The following is a 13,656-nucleotide window of genomic DNA, read 5'->3' on the forward strand; positions in this document are numbered from 1 at the left end:
TGGTTATCCGAAGATCAGACCTCCCGCCGGCTTAGGCCTCTTCTTGTCCAGAGAAGCGCTGGTGAAACCTAATTAAAGCAGATTGGGGCTTCCCCTCCAGAATTCCCGGCCTTCTCATACTTTTTTTTATTTGGGTTTGGGTCCACGGACGCTTCCAACTTGACTCACCTGCAGATAGCATAGACACTACGACATCCAAGCTGCTTGTTGTGCGGAGTGCCCTGGCCTTCACAAAGGTATTTGCTTGCAGGCAAGGAGCAATGTACCTCGGCGTCGTACCTCGACGTGTGAGGGTAGCCTTTGGATCATCTAATATCACTTTGTCGTGTTCGCGATTCAGCACTTCTTTTTTTTTTTGTTTTCATCGACTTGATCCATCTACGGCCACTGGAACCCAGCTGTCGTGTGATGCATGAAGCAGACCCATGCGTTTGGTCGCCCTTTCAGCGACTGAGTTTGCCAAGGCAACTTCAACCATGGCCTTGCAACCCTGAGGTCGTATCAGCGGGGGGGGTTTTGATTGGCTGGTACGGGCTAGGTGGGCGTTGTGACTCCTTTCGTTTTGCCTCATCTGATGAGGAATGCAGCCTTTTTCACCATGACGGCGGACAGCCACTGCGATGTGACTCTCAGACCCTCTCTGACAGACACTGTCGTGACTGTGTCCCACAAAACCGGGTTCGAGACATTGATCACCACCAGATGTGTCTGTGCCGCCATCGATCACCCTCTGCCATCCGGGCGAAGGCTGCACGCCGCATGATAATAACTGGCACACACGTCCAACTTCCCCGGATCCTGGACTATGAATCTCGGTTGCAAAGGGGCCGCTGCGCTCCATTGGACCTTGGTGCGACTGTGTGAAATCCAAGAAGTAAAAAAAGCCATTTGTTGCACAATCACTTTTGTTGGCGCTAGCAGTCTTTCGGGTCAAAGACCAAATCAGAGAGCACAGATGGTTTCAACGTCAGCCATGGTCGCGGGCGAGCCAAAGCAGTACGTAGTGATACAGCTTTTTTTTAAGGACAAGGTTTCCCTTTTGTTCCGGCTACACTGGGATGATTGATACCTTGTATGTTAACGGATCACAACCATTCGGCATCGTGTTGAGCCATCACGGCGCTGGCGATACACCATGGCAAGCTGTTGGCATCGAGAAATACAATCCTCCCATGCCTTCTCTTCCCGTTGTGAAACGGGTGCACATACATTCTCACGAATGGAGGAGCTGTGTTGGGATTGGTCTCTACTTTTTGGCGGGACATGGCGTTGATATCTTGACGAGCTGCATAACGGAACCTATACCTGTCATATTTAACGTCTTTCCGTCTACCGTGGAGCAGTTGCTTTTGATCCCGCCGAGCGCAGGTTGGCGACGCAATACGCAACGCTTGGTACACTTTCGTGTAGGTCGGACCCTCAGAGTTGCACTGGTGATGAGAGCCATACCGAAATCATGGTCATTGCGGGAACAGGCCCGTACATGGCCATGCGCCGCTTGAAATGACAGTACCGGGCCAAAAACTGATTTTGTTGTTGGCCGACGTCGTACGCCACAAGCCCTGCAATGGTTTGGCTGCTGGTCGGGTCGTTCGAGGGCAAACAACGCAAGACGTCCATCATATGAGTAGTGGTCTAGAGTCTAGACCACGGTTTTAATATTCACTGCCCGTTAACAAAATTAGATATTGGCCCACCTCATAGTCATTAGGTCGGCGACATTCCAGCCCATGGTGAGATGCATGAGCTACCCTGCACCGGTACCTAATATGTCATCTCCATCATGTCTGTCCCAAAGCAAATAATAACTTCCGAATCTCGAGGCTGGACCTCGAGACTTGTTTCAATACTCGCCTCGTTGCAAGCCAAATCCAACCAATATGAAGACCAGCGTGTCGTCCCTCTATTCCAACCAAACAGTTGCCGAGAGTATCGGGAAAACGCTCCCGGACATGGACATACCTTGATACCCGATAGAATTATCATGCCCGGGTTGAAAAGAACCACCTCGTCTTTCTCGGGCACGTACTCGACGCTCGCACGGGCACACGCAGCTGGGAAACGACGGAGAAGTAACCGGCCTCAAGTCGTCGAGGGAATGAATATGTGAAAATGCCGGGGAACGCCTTTGAGCGCCTGGGCGTTGAGAATGTGAAAACAGTGGAGGATGACGCTGTTGAACCGTAAATATATTCGAGGTTCCCCTCCTAGGAATCCCCCCCCTTTTTCCCCAACATATTTTCTTTCCATGAGGTTATTGTGTTCTGGCTAACTGTCTATGGAACGTCTCCCAGGCCCAAGAAGCTGTCAGTCGAACAAATACGACATCACCAGATCATCATCGACAAGGTGTAATCGTTGCAGACAACGTCCTTCGCCAAGATCTCGTCAAGAATGACAAAGGCTGCTCTTTGCGGTTAGTTGCGGCGTAGATACGCGCGGTTCTCACGACGAGACAGGACAATGGGCGTGTGCCATGTTGAAGCAGCCGGAAGTACGGCTTGCACAAATGAATCCGCCTTGACATCATCCATTTTTAGAGCAAACAGGGCACGCAGCGAGACCTGCCCATCACGGCCCACTGGGGCGACAGGGTATTTTAGCATCATTGCCAGTCACGAGAAGGGTGCATTTCCTCGTTTTGCGGTTGACAGCTTGGTCTGTAGCACACGTTATTCCTGGAGGGAGTGGCGCAGAACAAGTGTCCGCTTGGAAATCCATGGCACCCCCGTCCTTTTTTTAGTCACGAGCCGCAGCTGAATATTCGCAAGTGTTGCGACGACGGTTGTTTTCCTTCTGTCGGGTCACCGGCCTAGATGGAAACGATTAAGACGTAGCACAGGCTGACCGCGCATGACTACCCAAGTAATTTCACGCCTGAGCCCATGGCCAATACAAGGCCCACGACTAAGCAAAGGAAAAGAAAAGAAAGAGTCTCATGTATTCTTTCGGTGTTTGGATACATCCATCCATCCGAGGGGCCCGCCTCTGCAGCTCCCTACGTCACACAACACCCGGCTGCTCATGATCCACGGACCGAGCCAAACAACTTCCGTCACTGGTACAAATTAACTACTCCGTACAGAGCACAGTAATAAGTCGCCCAAGTCTCCGGCTCCCTCCCGGGGCTGTGCCGTGAGGCTGTCGGGCAGATATGACCTCACCCACCGCCCTCTCCCCTGCCTGTTGCCTTGTTTTTTTCTTTCTCTAATTACTTTCCCTTGCCTTTGTTTCCTTGTTTGCATTCGAGTCGCACGGCACTTGCAGCTGACGATTATTGGGCCTTTTTCCCCCCCTTTTCTTTTGTTTTGTGTATCGTGCAAGTTCGACACCTTTACAAGTTGTGTTGTGAAAGCACACCCACGAGCAGGGGGTGAGTGACTTGGCCATAGACAGCACGGGCTGTTCCTGGGCTCGTCTTACCTTTTATTCGGTTTGTTTTTTGTAACATCGCCGTGCTGGCTATTGTCTGGGGTCTTCTTGCGGGCAAGCTCCTTTTTTGCCCTCCTAACACTTGTTGTCTACGGAAACCTTCACGGCGACCATGCAGAGACCACGGCCGCCGTCGGCGTCGACTTCACCACACTCCCATGCAGGTCCAGAAGGCGTGCCTGGATCGGCGTCCCGCGCGAGATGGCACATGTCGCGGTCGCGGTCCCGGACGCCGTCGCAGTCCCGCTCGCCGTCGAGATCAAGACGCAGCGCGTCGCGGCCGCCGTCCAGACACAGCTCCAGGGACTCGTGTCGCCGCGTGCCCTCGCAGCAGGAGAAGGAGCACAACCGGGGCAAGCTCATCAAGGACTCGGCCGGCCTGCTGCTGGGCATCGGCGTGGCGGCCGTTGTAGCGCACAAGTTCTGGCCAAAGGGCATGCTGTACGGCGCCAAGGAGGAGTGGGAGACGCGCCTGGACAAGGCCAGGGACAAGGTGCTTGGGGTCCCAAGCGACAATGGCCATGGCCCAGACGTCCGTCGGCGGGAGAGGGGTCGTAGTATTAACAGGGACAGGGCTTACCACTACGAGAGCGAGAGACTGGCCGTGGAACGAGGTCCGGTTCCTCCCTTGCGGAGGAGCACAAGTTGTCGGGAACGAGTTCCCAGAGCACGAAGCTTGGGACCGGTCCGGACGCGAGTCTACCAAGAGGCTGTTGACACCGCGAGGTGGGAGAGACTGGGGCCTGGGCACCATCAACAGGCTAGAGGTGAGCCATCGTATGCCTCTGAAGGACATTCTCATCTACCATATGTTGATTTGGAACACCGGGCTCGTCGTGAAGATGACTTTATTGTAGTGGAGAGAGACTTGCCGCGACATGGTGGCCGTGGGTATAGATGATGAGACGATATCTTACGATTAACCCCCCCCTTTTTTTTTCACGCTGTTATATTAGCTACTTACCGCTCGATACCCGTCTTGCACTTGCTCGCTGTTTCGAAAAATTCGTAGTGGACCAGCTTCATATTTGAACCAGAGATCTAGCTGATTTCCATGTATCCAACTTTATTTCTTGTGTGAATATCCCCTTTCTATATACATTGCGACGCTATCAAGATTTGCTCCATATCATTATTGCACCGCCAATCCTTGCCATTATAAAACCATCTCTTTTTCCGGCGGCGGAGCAATTCCCTGTTGACTGTACGGAGTTTCTGTTCCAAGAACGCCGCCCTTCGTGTGTTTGGCAACAGCGTCCTGCCAAAAATCACCCCCAGTGCGCATCACCAGGCCAGTGGAAAGGCAGTCGCCAAAGTACTGTTCCCGTCGCGTGCTTCTTCGCTCGCTACCTTCAAGCGCCGAGTACGCACTTCTCGTATTGCGCATGCGCTTCCTTGTTCCGCCGTCACTCAAGATGTGGCTTAGCTTTAGCCTTTCTTGCATGAGCTGATTCTCAAAGGCCACGATGCCGCGAATCCAAGGAGCAACATCCAGAACAATAAGCTGCATCGTACGGTCAAAGACAGAGGGCTCAAGATGCGAACTTGGTTGCGCCTTGGGCGCTACGGCTATTGGATCGAATGCGTGGGCCACGTCCATCCGGTTGACGCTCCTGCAAGTGTCATGGAATGACGACTCAAGCCTTGAGATGGCGCTAGACTCGTTAATTGCGCACAAACCGGCAGTGTCCGGAGATGGCTGTACGTCTTGCAGCCTTGAACGTAATTGCGCCCGAGCCTGTGATCGCAAGGTCATGGAAATCGTTTTGCTGGGCATGACAGGGTGTGTGTAGCCGTCTGCTTCTAACAAGGTACGCCCGATTATGAAGTCGTCTCTCGCCTTGCCGGTAAGATCAGGAAGCGACGGATCAACGGGCTCCTGCAGCCAAGTTGCACACATACCCGCAGAACAAATGTCAGCATCGCTCATTGTCTGGTAGAATTTTTCCAAGGCTTCGAGAGCCAGTGTTCTTTTGCCATCAGTTTCGGCCGAGTCCCATGCCGCTCTTACTACTGACCCCAGTTCATTGGATTGACACCAGTCGCCCATATCCACTTGCCAGAAGTTCCACGACTGTTGCAAGGCCTCGACCTCTTTATCGTACCTGTCGCACTCTGATATCATGACATCCCGTCCGATCCAGCCCATGCCGTTCTGGTACGTATCCTCACTAATCACTCGAACGACATCACCGCGATCATCCAAGTCGCAACCTTTGGGCCACCGGTCGTAAAACCAGTCTAATCCCCCCTTGCGATCACCCACTCCAATTTGACACCAGAAGTTAAGATCAGAAATGGTGGCTCGTAGGTCGCGATCACGAGCTCGGTATAGGGACTCAACGGCGGATCTCTGGAGACTATGTCCTTCATTTGCGGCAATGAGGAGACACAGATCCACCGCAAGAGGCTCCGGTGCTGGCATGAAGCGAAAGATCCCATGGAGGTTTAGACTCTGGAGCGGGACTAAGCTCTCATCATTGCAAGTGATAACGAAAGGTCGCCGCGACTGATTCATCATGCCCGTCAGGACTGCCCAGAAGTGCTTGTCTTCTTCATACAATATATCCGCTTCTTCAATCAGAATAAGAGACTGTTTCTGAGCTTTCGAACTTGGCTTTTGAGTTTGACCACCCATGGCTTGCTTTGGCCTTGCTTTTGCCTCAGGCGCAGCCTTTGCTTTGAAGAACGCTGTCATCCTGCCCTGTTTGCCAGACTTTGTCGACTCCTTGCCTTCATAATCCAGCCCTCCATCCACTGATGGCTGCTGAGCTCGGTGCTGTTGAACCAAGTGATTTCGCGTCATATCGCCAACCCTTTCGAGAACATCCTTGCCACTTCGCCGGGCGCCTGAGTTTATCTCGAATATTTCAAAGTCAAGCTCCTTCGCAATGGCGTACACAGCAGCGGTCTTGCCACAGCCGTTTGTGCCACTAATGACAATGCTATTCCTCAGTTGTCCCGGTTCCTTGAACTTTGCGCCACCAGCTCGAACGACGGATTTTAGGCATTTGTCAGAGCTGTCATCCCCTTCTCCATCGCTTCCAGAGATCTCTTCCAGGTCACTCACTTCCTCGTCAGTGTCGACGATGAAATCGTCCACTTTGTTCTTCCTCCTCTTTTTCTTCGGTAGTGACTCAGCCTTTGATCTACCCTTGTCTCCGGTCACATCACCGCTACCAGTTTCGACTGATTGAACCTTCATTCCTTCTAACCATTGTTTTATGTGAAGGGCATCCTTGGAATTCTGAAGGACTTGTGCTGCTGAGACGGGTGCGTACTTTTGATTCCAAGAGGATCCTTCACAGGTAGACCTGTCGTATGCCGATAGGTGTGTCCCTAGGGAGATGTAGTGGCGGCTGATGGCTGGATGAGCTAGCATTGGCGCTGGCCCTGCAAGTTCGTCGAAACACGGATCTTCTATTCCTGCCAATGCTAGTGGTGAGGTAATTGTGAGTTGACGTCGTATTCGACGTTGTAATTTTGAACCGCTCTCACATCGCTTTTGTGGAATGCGGAGCTCCGCAGGGGCAGGGTTGAAAGAGTCGTTGTCCTGCGGCAAACTATGGCGCAAGCCTGCGACGTCTATTCTATCGACAACAGCAGCCAGCACCGATTCATTTGGACCGATGGTCGTGACCTGTCCTTTGGATTTCTTGTGTCCGCCTGTTTCGACCCTACATTCTGTGGTACAAGGTGGTCTGAAGCTATTCCCTCGAACATGGGACATGCCCTGGGCTGGCCACATGGGGTGCTTGGCACCAGGTACTTTGGTCCCTCTAGGCCGGACGCCAAATTGTGATATCGCCGCAGTATTTGTTGACGAGAATGGATTCCTCGGTCTCCTGGGAGACACAGGCGTTGACATAAATACTGTGTCCTTTTTGGCAGGCGACCTTGTTGCCGAATCTGTTGATGGAGTAGGTGCTGATGAACGAGGTTTCGGTTTGCCTGAGAAGAATGGGTGAGTCCCCTTGGTAGATGTGGAAGGTTTGGCGACAATATCACTGGTTTTGGTTAAGCTCTGATTTGATCGCTGCTTTGTCGGTGTTTTCGGGAGTTGTAAGCTGCCGTCTAAAACCCGAGTGATCTTCTCTCCAATTTCACTCCTGGATTTTTCATCCCGACCATATTTGATACAGACTATGAGGGAGCGCTTAGATTTTTGTTTCGTCTTGGGCGGTGATCCTAGAGTGCCGGTTCTAGGGTTTAGTCTCAGTACCTTCTTTCCCTGTGATGGCGCATTTCGTTCGGACTGGTCAATGCTGGTCGTTGGCAGAGCGCACTGGGTGACATCCTCGAGGGGTTTGTTTGTCATAATGGAGGGAATAGACAGGTGTTGTAGCTCATATTGGTTTTCCGTTGATATGGAAGTGTCCTGTTCGGTAACCTTAGAAGGCGGAAGGAGTTGAGAGGGGCCGGAAAGAGGGCGAGTGAGAGCAGCTCCAGGTGCATCAACTGCGTGGCTGAGTGGTTGAGTGCCTGAATTTCTCTCATATTGAGATGCTAGATTTTCTGACGCATATTTCCTCGCAGGATATCCGTCGCCTCCAGCATCAAGCACGGGAGTGGAAATGTCGCTACTGTCAAGCCGTGTGTTTAATGTATGATTTGACGTCGAAGTGGTCGAGATCAGACCAGAGGCCCCGTTGGCGAAGAAAGGGTGCAGCTTTCGGGATGACGGTTCACCAATGCCACTCTGGCCCATGTTTCCTACCAACACAGGTCCCATTTGACGTGTAGTGACTCGTTTTCTAGCCTTTCAGCAAAGGGCGATGTTAGCCTCTTGGGCAAGGTTCTGTGCGCTCACTCCATACCTGTTTAACTTATCTTATCCACAGCATCGCAAACAGCCCAGATGAGTACCTTTGGGAAACCTGATTATCACCATGCCATAGTGTGATTTGGCGACCTTGCTAAAAAGTTGAGATGTGATGTGCTGGATCTAAAATTGATGGTGGAAGTTGCGATGGAAGTGTCGTGGTCGGTTGTGGAACCGCGACTTGCTACTTACTGGCTTGTAACTACCAGAACGCGTCTGGAGGAGACGCGCCCTGGGCCACTTAAAGGGTATGTGCCTCAGGGGAAGTCGATCGGCCACACACTGGGACTGCGTATCTGACCCCACCACTCGCACTTTCCTTGTTCTACCAGCCCCACTCCCGGATTTTTGTATCGGGCCGCTGCCAGTATTTTTTTTTCTGGCTCGGTTTACCAATTATACAAATCGCTGCACCAGGTCGCCGCCGCCGAATATTCCCCCCATTGATAGAACAAAGCTCTGCTGCACGCAGAAGCGGACGTTTGCGATGGCATCTGAATACAAAATTCATCGACCATATGTGGTGGCCACTTTGCCCCGCCCTCTTGACCACACTGGCGGTCGTATTGTTGCTCGAGAGGTCTACGGTTTACGGACTGGCCAGAAAAAGAAGAAGCGTATGGAATTAGCCGTTGGGGTTGATGGAGAAACAGCCAGTATATACGATGTGCGTATTCTATTACTCTACGGAAGCCTTTTGCGGCAACAAGCTAGCTAACAAGAATGACAGGTTCCTGCGTCGCGACTCATCACATCCTATCCCATCCCACCCCAAGAATCCTTCACCTGTGCTCCGTACTCTATCAGACTACGGCGGTCAGGCAGCGACGATGTGCATCGGTATACATATATTGCTACAAGAGATGCAAAGTCGTACAAAATTACACTGTTCAAAGATGTCGTACATCCAGATGGCAAGACTACATCATCAACAACTTCTCAGACTCTGCAAGCATCGCCGATTCACATTACTAGCTCCTCCTCTACTACATCCTTATTATCGGATAGTACAGTAGGAGATGTCGTAGCTATCTGCGAAGATGGGCAAGTTGCTTATCTGTCAGGCGAAGACCTCAAACTGCAATGGTCTTCCCCGTTTAAGCCAGCCATCCAAGATGTTATTGCGGGAGCCATTGAAAACCTACAAGTGGAGTATGTCTCATCTGGAAGTGTAACCGACTTTAGAGAGGGAGCTTTTAAAAGCAAGCTGGAAATTTTTAGCGCTTTGCCTCGGGCCTTGGACGTTGACCCCTCGCTCATCTTCCTCGTCGTCAAAAGCGCTTTCGAAGGAAAGTCAACCCGCCATCTTTTGGTCCTCGCTGCTTTGCCAGGCGGAGCTGCAGCTGCGCCTGGCCTACAGAAGTTGATTCCTCTGGACATCAGCCCCCTCCCAGCCAACTCCTCCCGAGAAGAATCACCGGTTTACGAGGTGGACATTCACTCAGGCTTTCTCACAGAGCTCGCAAGCGGCGTGCTCAGTGTCTACGATATTACCGGTGCTGTTCCGAAAAAGAAGTCTCTGATCCAAATGACTGGCGCACAGTCATTTATACGCCTCTCAAGACCATTCCTTCTCACCACATCCACAGATTCAATGGTCTTATACAACCACCAATATCGCTCTGTGCACGGAAGGGCTGATTTGGATCTATCTGAACTCCCCGCTGAAGACCAACAGGCACGATGTTGCCAATTAATTACCCATTTTCGCAGCCAGGATCTCGCCATTGCTTTGATTGACAATGTGCTAGTTTCCATTCACGTGGAGCCTCCTCATTATCATGGGAAGCGACGCAAGGAAGGCCTATTGATTGACTCAATTGGTAGAGGGACATCATTAGAGGTGCAAGCAAAGCGATTAAAGGGAGAGTCAGTGTCTCCGGAATTTTCCCGCCTAATCCCTGGAAGCATGACTGAAGAGTACCTGGCCACATACCACAAGGAAATCGTAGCAGCCAACGAAATGCTAGCCAACAACGCCTTGGGAAAATGGGAAGACCTGCTACGGCAAAAGTTTTGCTTGAAAAACCAGAATGATTCTGCCTTGGCGAATGGAGAGGCAGCCACGGGACAGGCTCAAGAGCTACCTGAATGGGATTGGCAAACAGAGACTGGATCATACCCCCCTGTTGACCGACGATGGGTGATATATGCGATAAGCCAAGTCTTCTCAGTGGAAACGACCTCATCTGACGAAGCGAAGCCTGAACTACGCTTGGCTCTCCCAGATAGCAACGTCACAACTTACTTGGTTGTTGCAGGTCACTTGACAATCTCCAATTTGCTTTCAGCCTTCCGCGACGTGCTTCTTCTGGAAGCTTCGGGGATTAAGGCCCTGGCCAGAGATTTAATCCACAGCCTCACTGATGCTGACCCGTCTATGACACTCTTGCTGAACTACCTGCAAGCCACAAAGTTGGGGGAAGTAGAGTTGTTGCTTGCAATCAGAAGCCTTATGCTGAGCATGGATTTACTCCCGGATACGAAAAAGCTGAATAAGCTTAAGCTGTTGGCAAATGAAGCTCACGAAGAAGGTGATACGCAGGAAGTGGACCTTGATGATCTCGAAAGAGAAATTGCTGTCACCGAGCATTACTTAGGAGACGAGTCAAGTAGCCGCTCCCGCGGCTTGACTCTAGCATTCACAAAGCTGTGGCGCATTCCAGCCATTGCGACAGTCAAAGCTCTCCGTGATACAATCCGAACCGAAGAGGTGCTAGCCTTCATCTATATACTTAGAGTGGAATTGGTTCGCGGAGCCTGGACAACCTTGTACACTGATCCTACTAGCCTTGACTCTGAAGGCAACGACCCTCCCCCGGATGGCGTCATTACCCTCATTGCAGATCTGCTCGGACGATGCCTGGATGCAGTCGGCGCTGGAGGATGGCTGTTTAACGATGCTATGACCTGGGCGGACAAGACTGAGGCCGGTGACTTTTTGACCGCCCTAAAGCTGGAGGTTGCTGCAGCCCTGGAAGGCTTGGAAGAAGCTGTTCTTCTCAGCGGCATTGTGGGTGAGGCTGTACGATATGGGCTTACAGCAGAGAAGAACTGGGCGGCACGTCAGGTTTGGACCCCAAACAAACCCATTTCATGGCATTTGGAGGGCAAAGAGTCTCGGCTTCTGCCACTTGGATTGAAGATGAAGTTGCTGCCTACCAGAGAAAAGGTGGTGTCCGGTGGTGAGGTTGTTAATCGCAGCTCACGAGAAACGGGACACATGATAAGTCGAAAAGTGGAGGCTTATTCACTTGAGAGGCTGGCTATTTGAGCCGCATCGAAGCTGTCTCATCCGGTCCATGTGTGGATGCACACAACCGCATCTTGTCCTCTAGCTGTATAAGGAAGGCATCAACATTTATAACGCATCCAGTGCGGCTGAGAATATTGCATAAGTGCCTATCAGAGCCAAGGCATGGATTTCGGGCATGGATGCGCAGTGTTGCCAGGGCGCAGTTGGTTAATGCCGCCCTGGTGACCTGGATAGCAAATGCTAGGCTGTGAAGATGGAACGGGAATATTGGTTGCATAGACGATAGGCAGTATATGCCCCAGAAGGCGTTCAGGGTGGTTCACATAGTTTTGGTTGTGTACAAACAAATACTGGCTGCATATGCATGACTCCGATACCGCGAATAGATAGCGAATATGAATATTTTCTTGAAAAGCGCCAACAATGTTGATACGGGAAAATCATTTACACGTACAGTAACTTCAGTCCTTATGCGGGCGATATTGGGGATCATTAATTAGCCTGGATCCCATGACAAGCATCCCTCACTTGTCCGTGCACTCTTGTGAGTACTAGCCGATTTACAGTTTACAGGTAAGACGACGTAATAACCTCGGCCTAGTTGGTTGCAGTGAGGCGAACGGATAGTCATAGATGTGACAAAATGGGAGGCTGATCTACGGGCTAGTCAAGCATTGATGACGCGGGTGACGTTCGGAAAGCTTGTCTAGGGAAGTTGGATGCTATGTGCTACAAGTTGTTTCAAAATGGATTTGGCCTGGTGCTGATTGTGTAAATGACAGCCACTTGGGCACCGGGACGTCAAAGTTCCCATTTGTTTTGAACAACATTCCCAGCCAGCATCTTTCGGCGTGCCTTTGGTGCGATATCCCACAGTTAGACTGAGCCGGCTATAGCACCCCGATCTCGTAGTTCGTTGGTTGCAGAGAGGCGCAGCAAGTAACTAGGGGGGATAGAAGGAGATTCTGGAAGCTGCTGTTTTCATATAGTGCACATCGAGGCACCTTCCGTCACGCCGTTGGAGAGATAGCTGACTTGAAACCCGAAATTGAGCTACCAAGTCTGACTTGCTGGGAGCCTTGGGGTGTGGCAGGTGTGGCACCCTAGTTCATAAGTCGCTTTGGCCCCAACGTGGCTGAATAGCGAAACTGGGCGTCGAGTACGGAGTACTCCGTATTGTTGCTCGAAGTCCCTTGGCTGCCTAGAGAGTCGATCCAACCACATTTTTCAGGTAAATGGCATGAATTGACTGTGGGGACAAGAGAACAAAGGAGCATGAGGTATATTTTGCGGCTCTGCGGAGGTGAGGCCGAGACAGATGTCATGGTGCTTGCAGATGTTATGCTTGGTAGTTCGTATATCGGGCCTCGTCTAGTACGCCCATCGGGTTGATGTTGGCGTGCCTGTGTGGTACCGACGCCAGTGACTCGCTCTCAAGTTCAATATTCGGTTTTAGCAGCTAAGATTGTATCAAGAGGTTGGAGGGGTCCCAGACCAAAGGACTGGAAAACGAAATCATACCCATCCAACCGTCTTTCATGGTGGCGTTGGGCGTCCCTCGGAGCCAAGACGAGACAAGAGCTAAGAGCCTCGCAGTGACGTGCAGGCAGGTAACCAGGACCCTGGCGAAGCTAAACGACTCCTCCCCAGCGAATTCTTGCGCGGTGGTACTCCGTAGAAGTGGCGGATTCGTGGACGGCGGCCGAGCCCGATGTTGTAAACACGATGAACACAGGCACAGCCCCAACGCACTAGGGCGTCGGGCATCCCTTTGACGACTTGCAAGCCCCCCGGACCAGGCACATCAGCCATCAGGCACGAGGGAGATGGCGAAGCCAGACACGAGCAGCCGAACGTTTCATGGTTTGATAAAGAAATGTCTCTGGCGAATTCCGGAGTCGAGAACAACATTCATGCATGATGGCGAATGCTGCAACTTGCTCCGGGACGGTTGGCCGGCCGGTCCTTCCGCCTTTATGCCTGGTTACTTTCGGCTGCTGGGCGGGAAGTGGAGAGGGCTACTATGTACTCCGTAGCTTGTACCTAATGTGAGGCCGGCGGGCATGACGGTAACTACAGGTACCAGGTACCTAAAATAGTAGGAGTAGGCTGTTGTAGTCTGAAGCCGAAGGAGCCTGCCAACGAG

At 51.7% G+C, this 13,656-nt stretch overlaps 5 protein-coding genes across 5 annotated transcripts; 3 read left to right on the plus strand and 2 right to left on the minus strand.

The window, feature by feature from the left end:
- Window positions 1–361: 361 nt before the first annotated feature.
- On the minus strand, window positions 362–841 carry J3458_000955 (uncharacterized protein; the record flags this gene model as incomplete). Its single annotated transcript, XM_066116440.1, has 1 exon — window positions 362–841. The coding sequence occupies one exon, from the start codon at window positions 839–841 to the stop codon at window positions 362–364; it is 480 nt and encodes a 159-aa protein (XP_065978322.1).
- A 942-nt stretch (window positions 842–1,783) lies between these two features.
- J3458_000956 (uncharacterized protein) lies at window positions 1,784–2,110 on the plus strand (the record flags this gene model as incomplete). The annotated part of the gene is made up of 1 exon (XM_066116441.1): window positions 1,784–2,110. One exon carries the CDS (start codon window positions 1,784–1,786, stop codon window positions 2,108–2,110), a length of 327 nt encoding a protein of 108 aa, XP_065978323.1.
- Window positions 2,111–3,544: 1,434 nt separating this feature from the next.
- J3458_000957 (uncharacterized protein) lies at window positions 3,545–4,333 on the plus strand (the record flags this gene model as incomplete). The annotated part of the gene is made up of 2 exons (XM_066116442.1): window positions 3,545–4,199; window positions 4,275–4,333. 2 exons carry the CDS (start codon window positions 3,545–3,547, stop codon window positions 4,331–4,333), a joined length of 714 nt encoding a protein of 237 aa, XP_065978324.1.
- A 175-nt stretch (window positions 4,334–4,508) lies between these two features.
- J3458_000958 (uncharacterized protein) lies at window positions 4,509–8,439 on the minus strand. The gene is made up of 2 exons (XM_007809763.2): window positions 8,250–8,439; window positions 4,509–8,191 (listed from the first exon to the last, which is right to left on the minus strand). Exon 2 carries the CDS (start codon window positions 8,162–8,164, stop codon window positions 4,589–4,591), a length of 3,576 nt encoding a protein of 1,191 aa, XP_007807954.2. The 5' UTR covers window positions 8,165–8,191; window positions 8,250–8,439; the 3' UTR covers window positions 4,509–4,588.
- A 263-nt stretch (window positions 8,440–8,702) lies between these two features.
- Window positions 8,703–11,996, plus strand: J3458_000959 (uncharacterized protein). The gene is made up of 2 exons (XM_007809764.2): window positions 8,703–8,921; window positions 8,985–11,996. Exons 1-2 carry the CDS (start codon window positions 8,742–8,744, stop codon window positions 11,526–11,528), a joined length of 2,724 nt encoding a protein of 907 aa, XP_007807955.1. The 5' UTR covers window positions 8,703–8,741; the 3' UTR covers window positions 11,529–11,996.
- Window positions 11,997–13,656: the final 1,660 nt, after the last annotated feature.

The sequence above is a fragment of the Metarhizium acridum genome, assembly GCF_019434415.1.
Source record: "Metarhizium acridum strain ARSEF 324 chromosome Unknown scaffold_1, whole genome shotgun sequence".
NCBI classification, from domain to species: domain Eukaryota; kingdom Fungi; phylum Ascomycota; class Sordariomycetes; order Hypocreales; family Clavicipitaceae; genus Metarhizium; species Metarhizium acridum.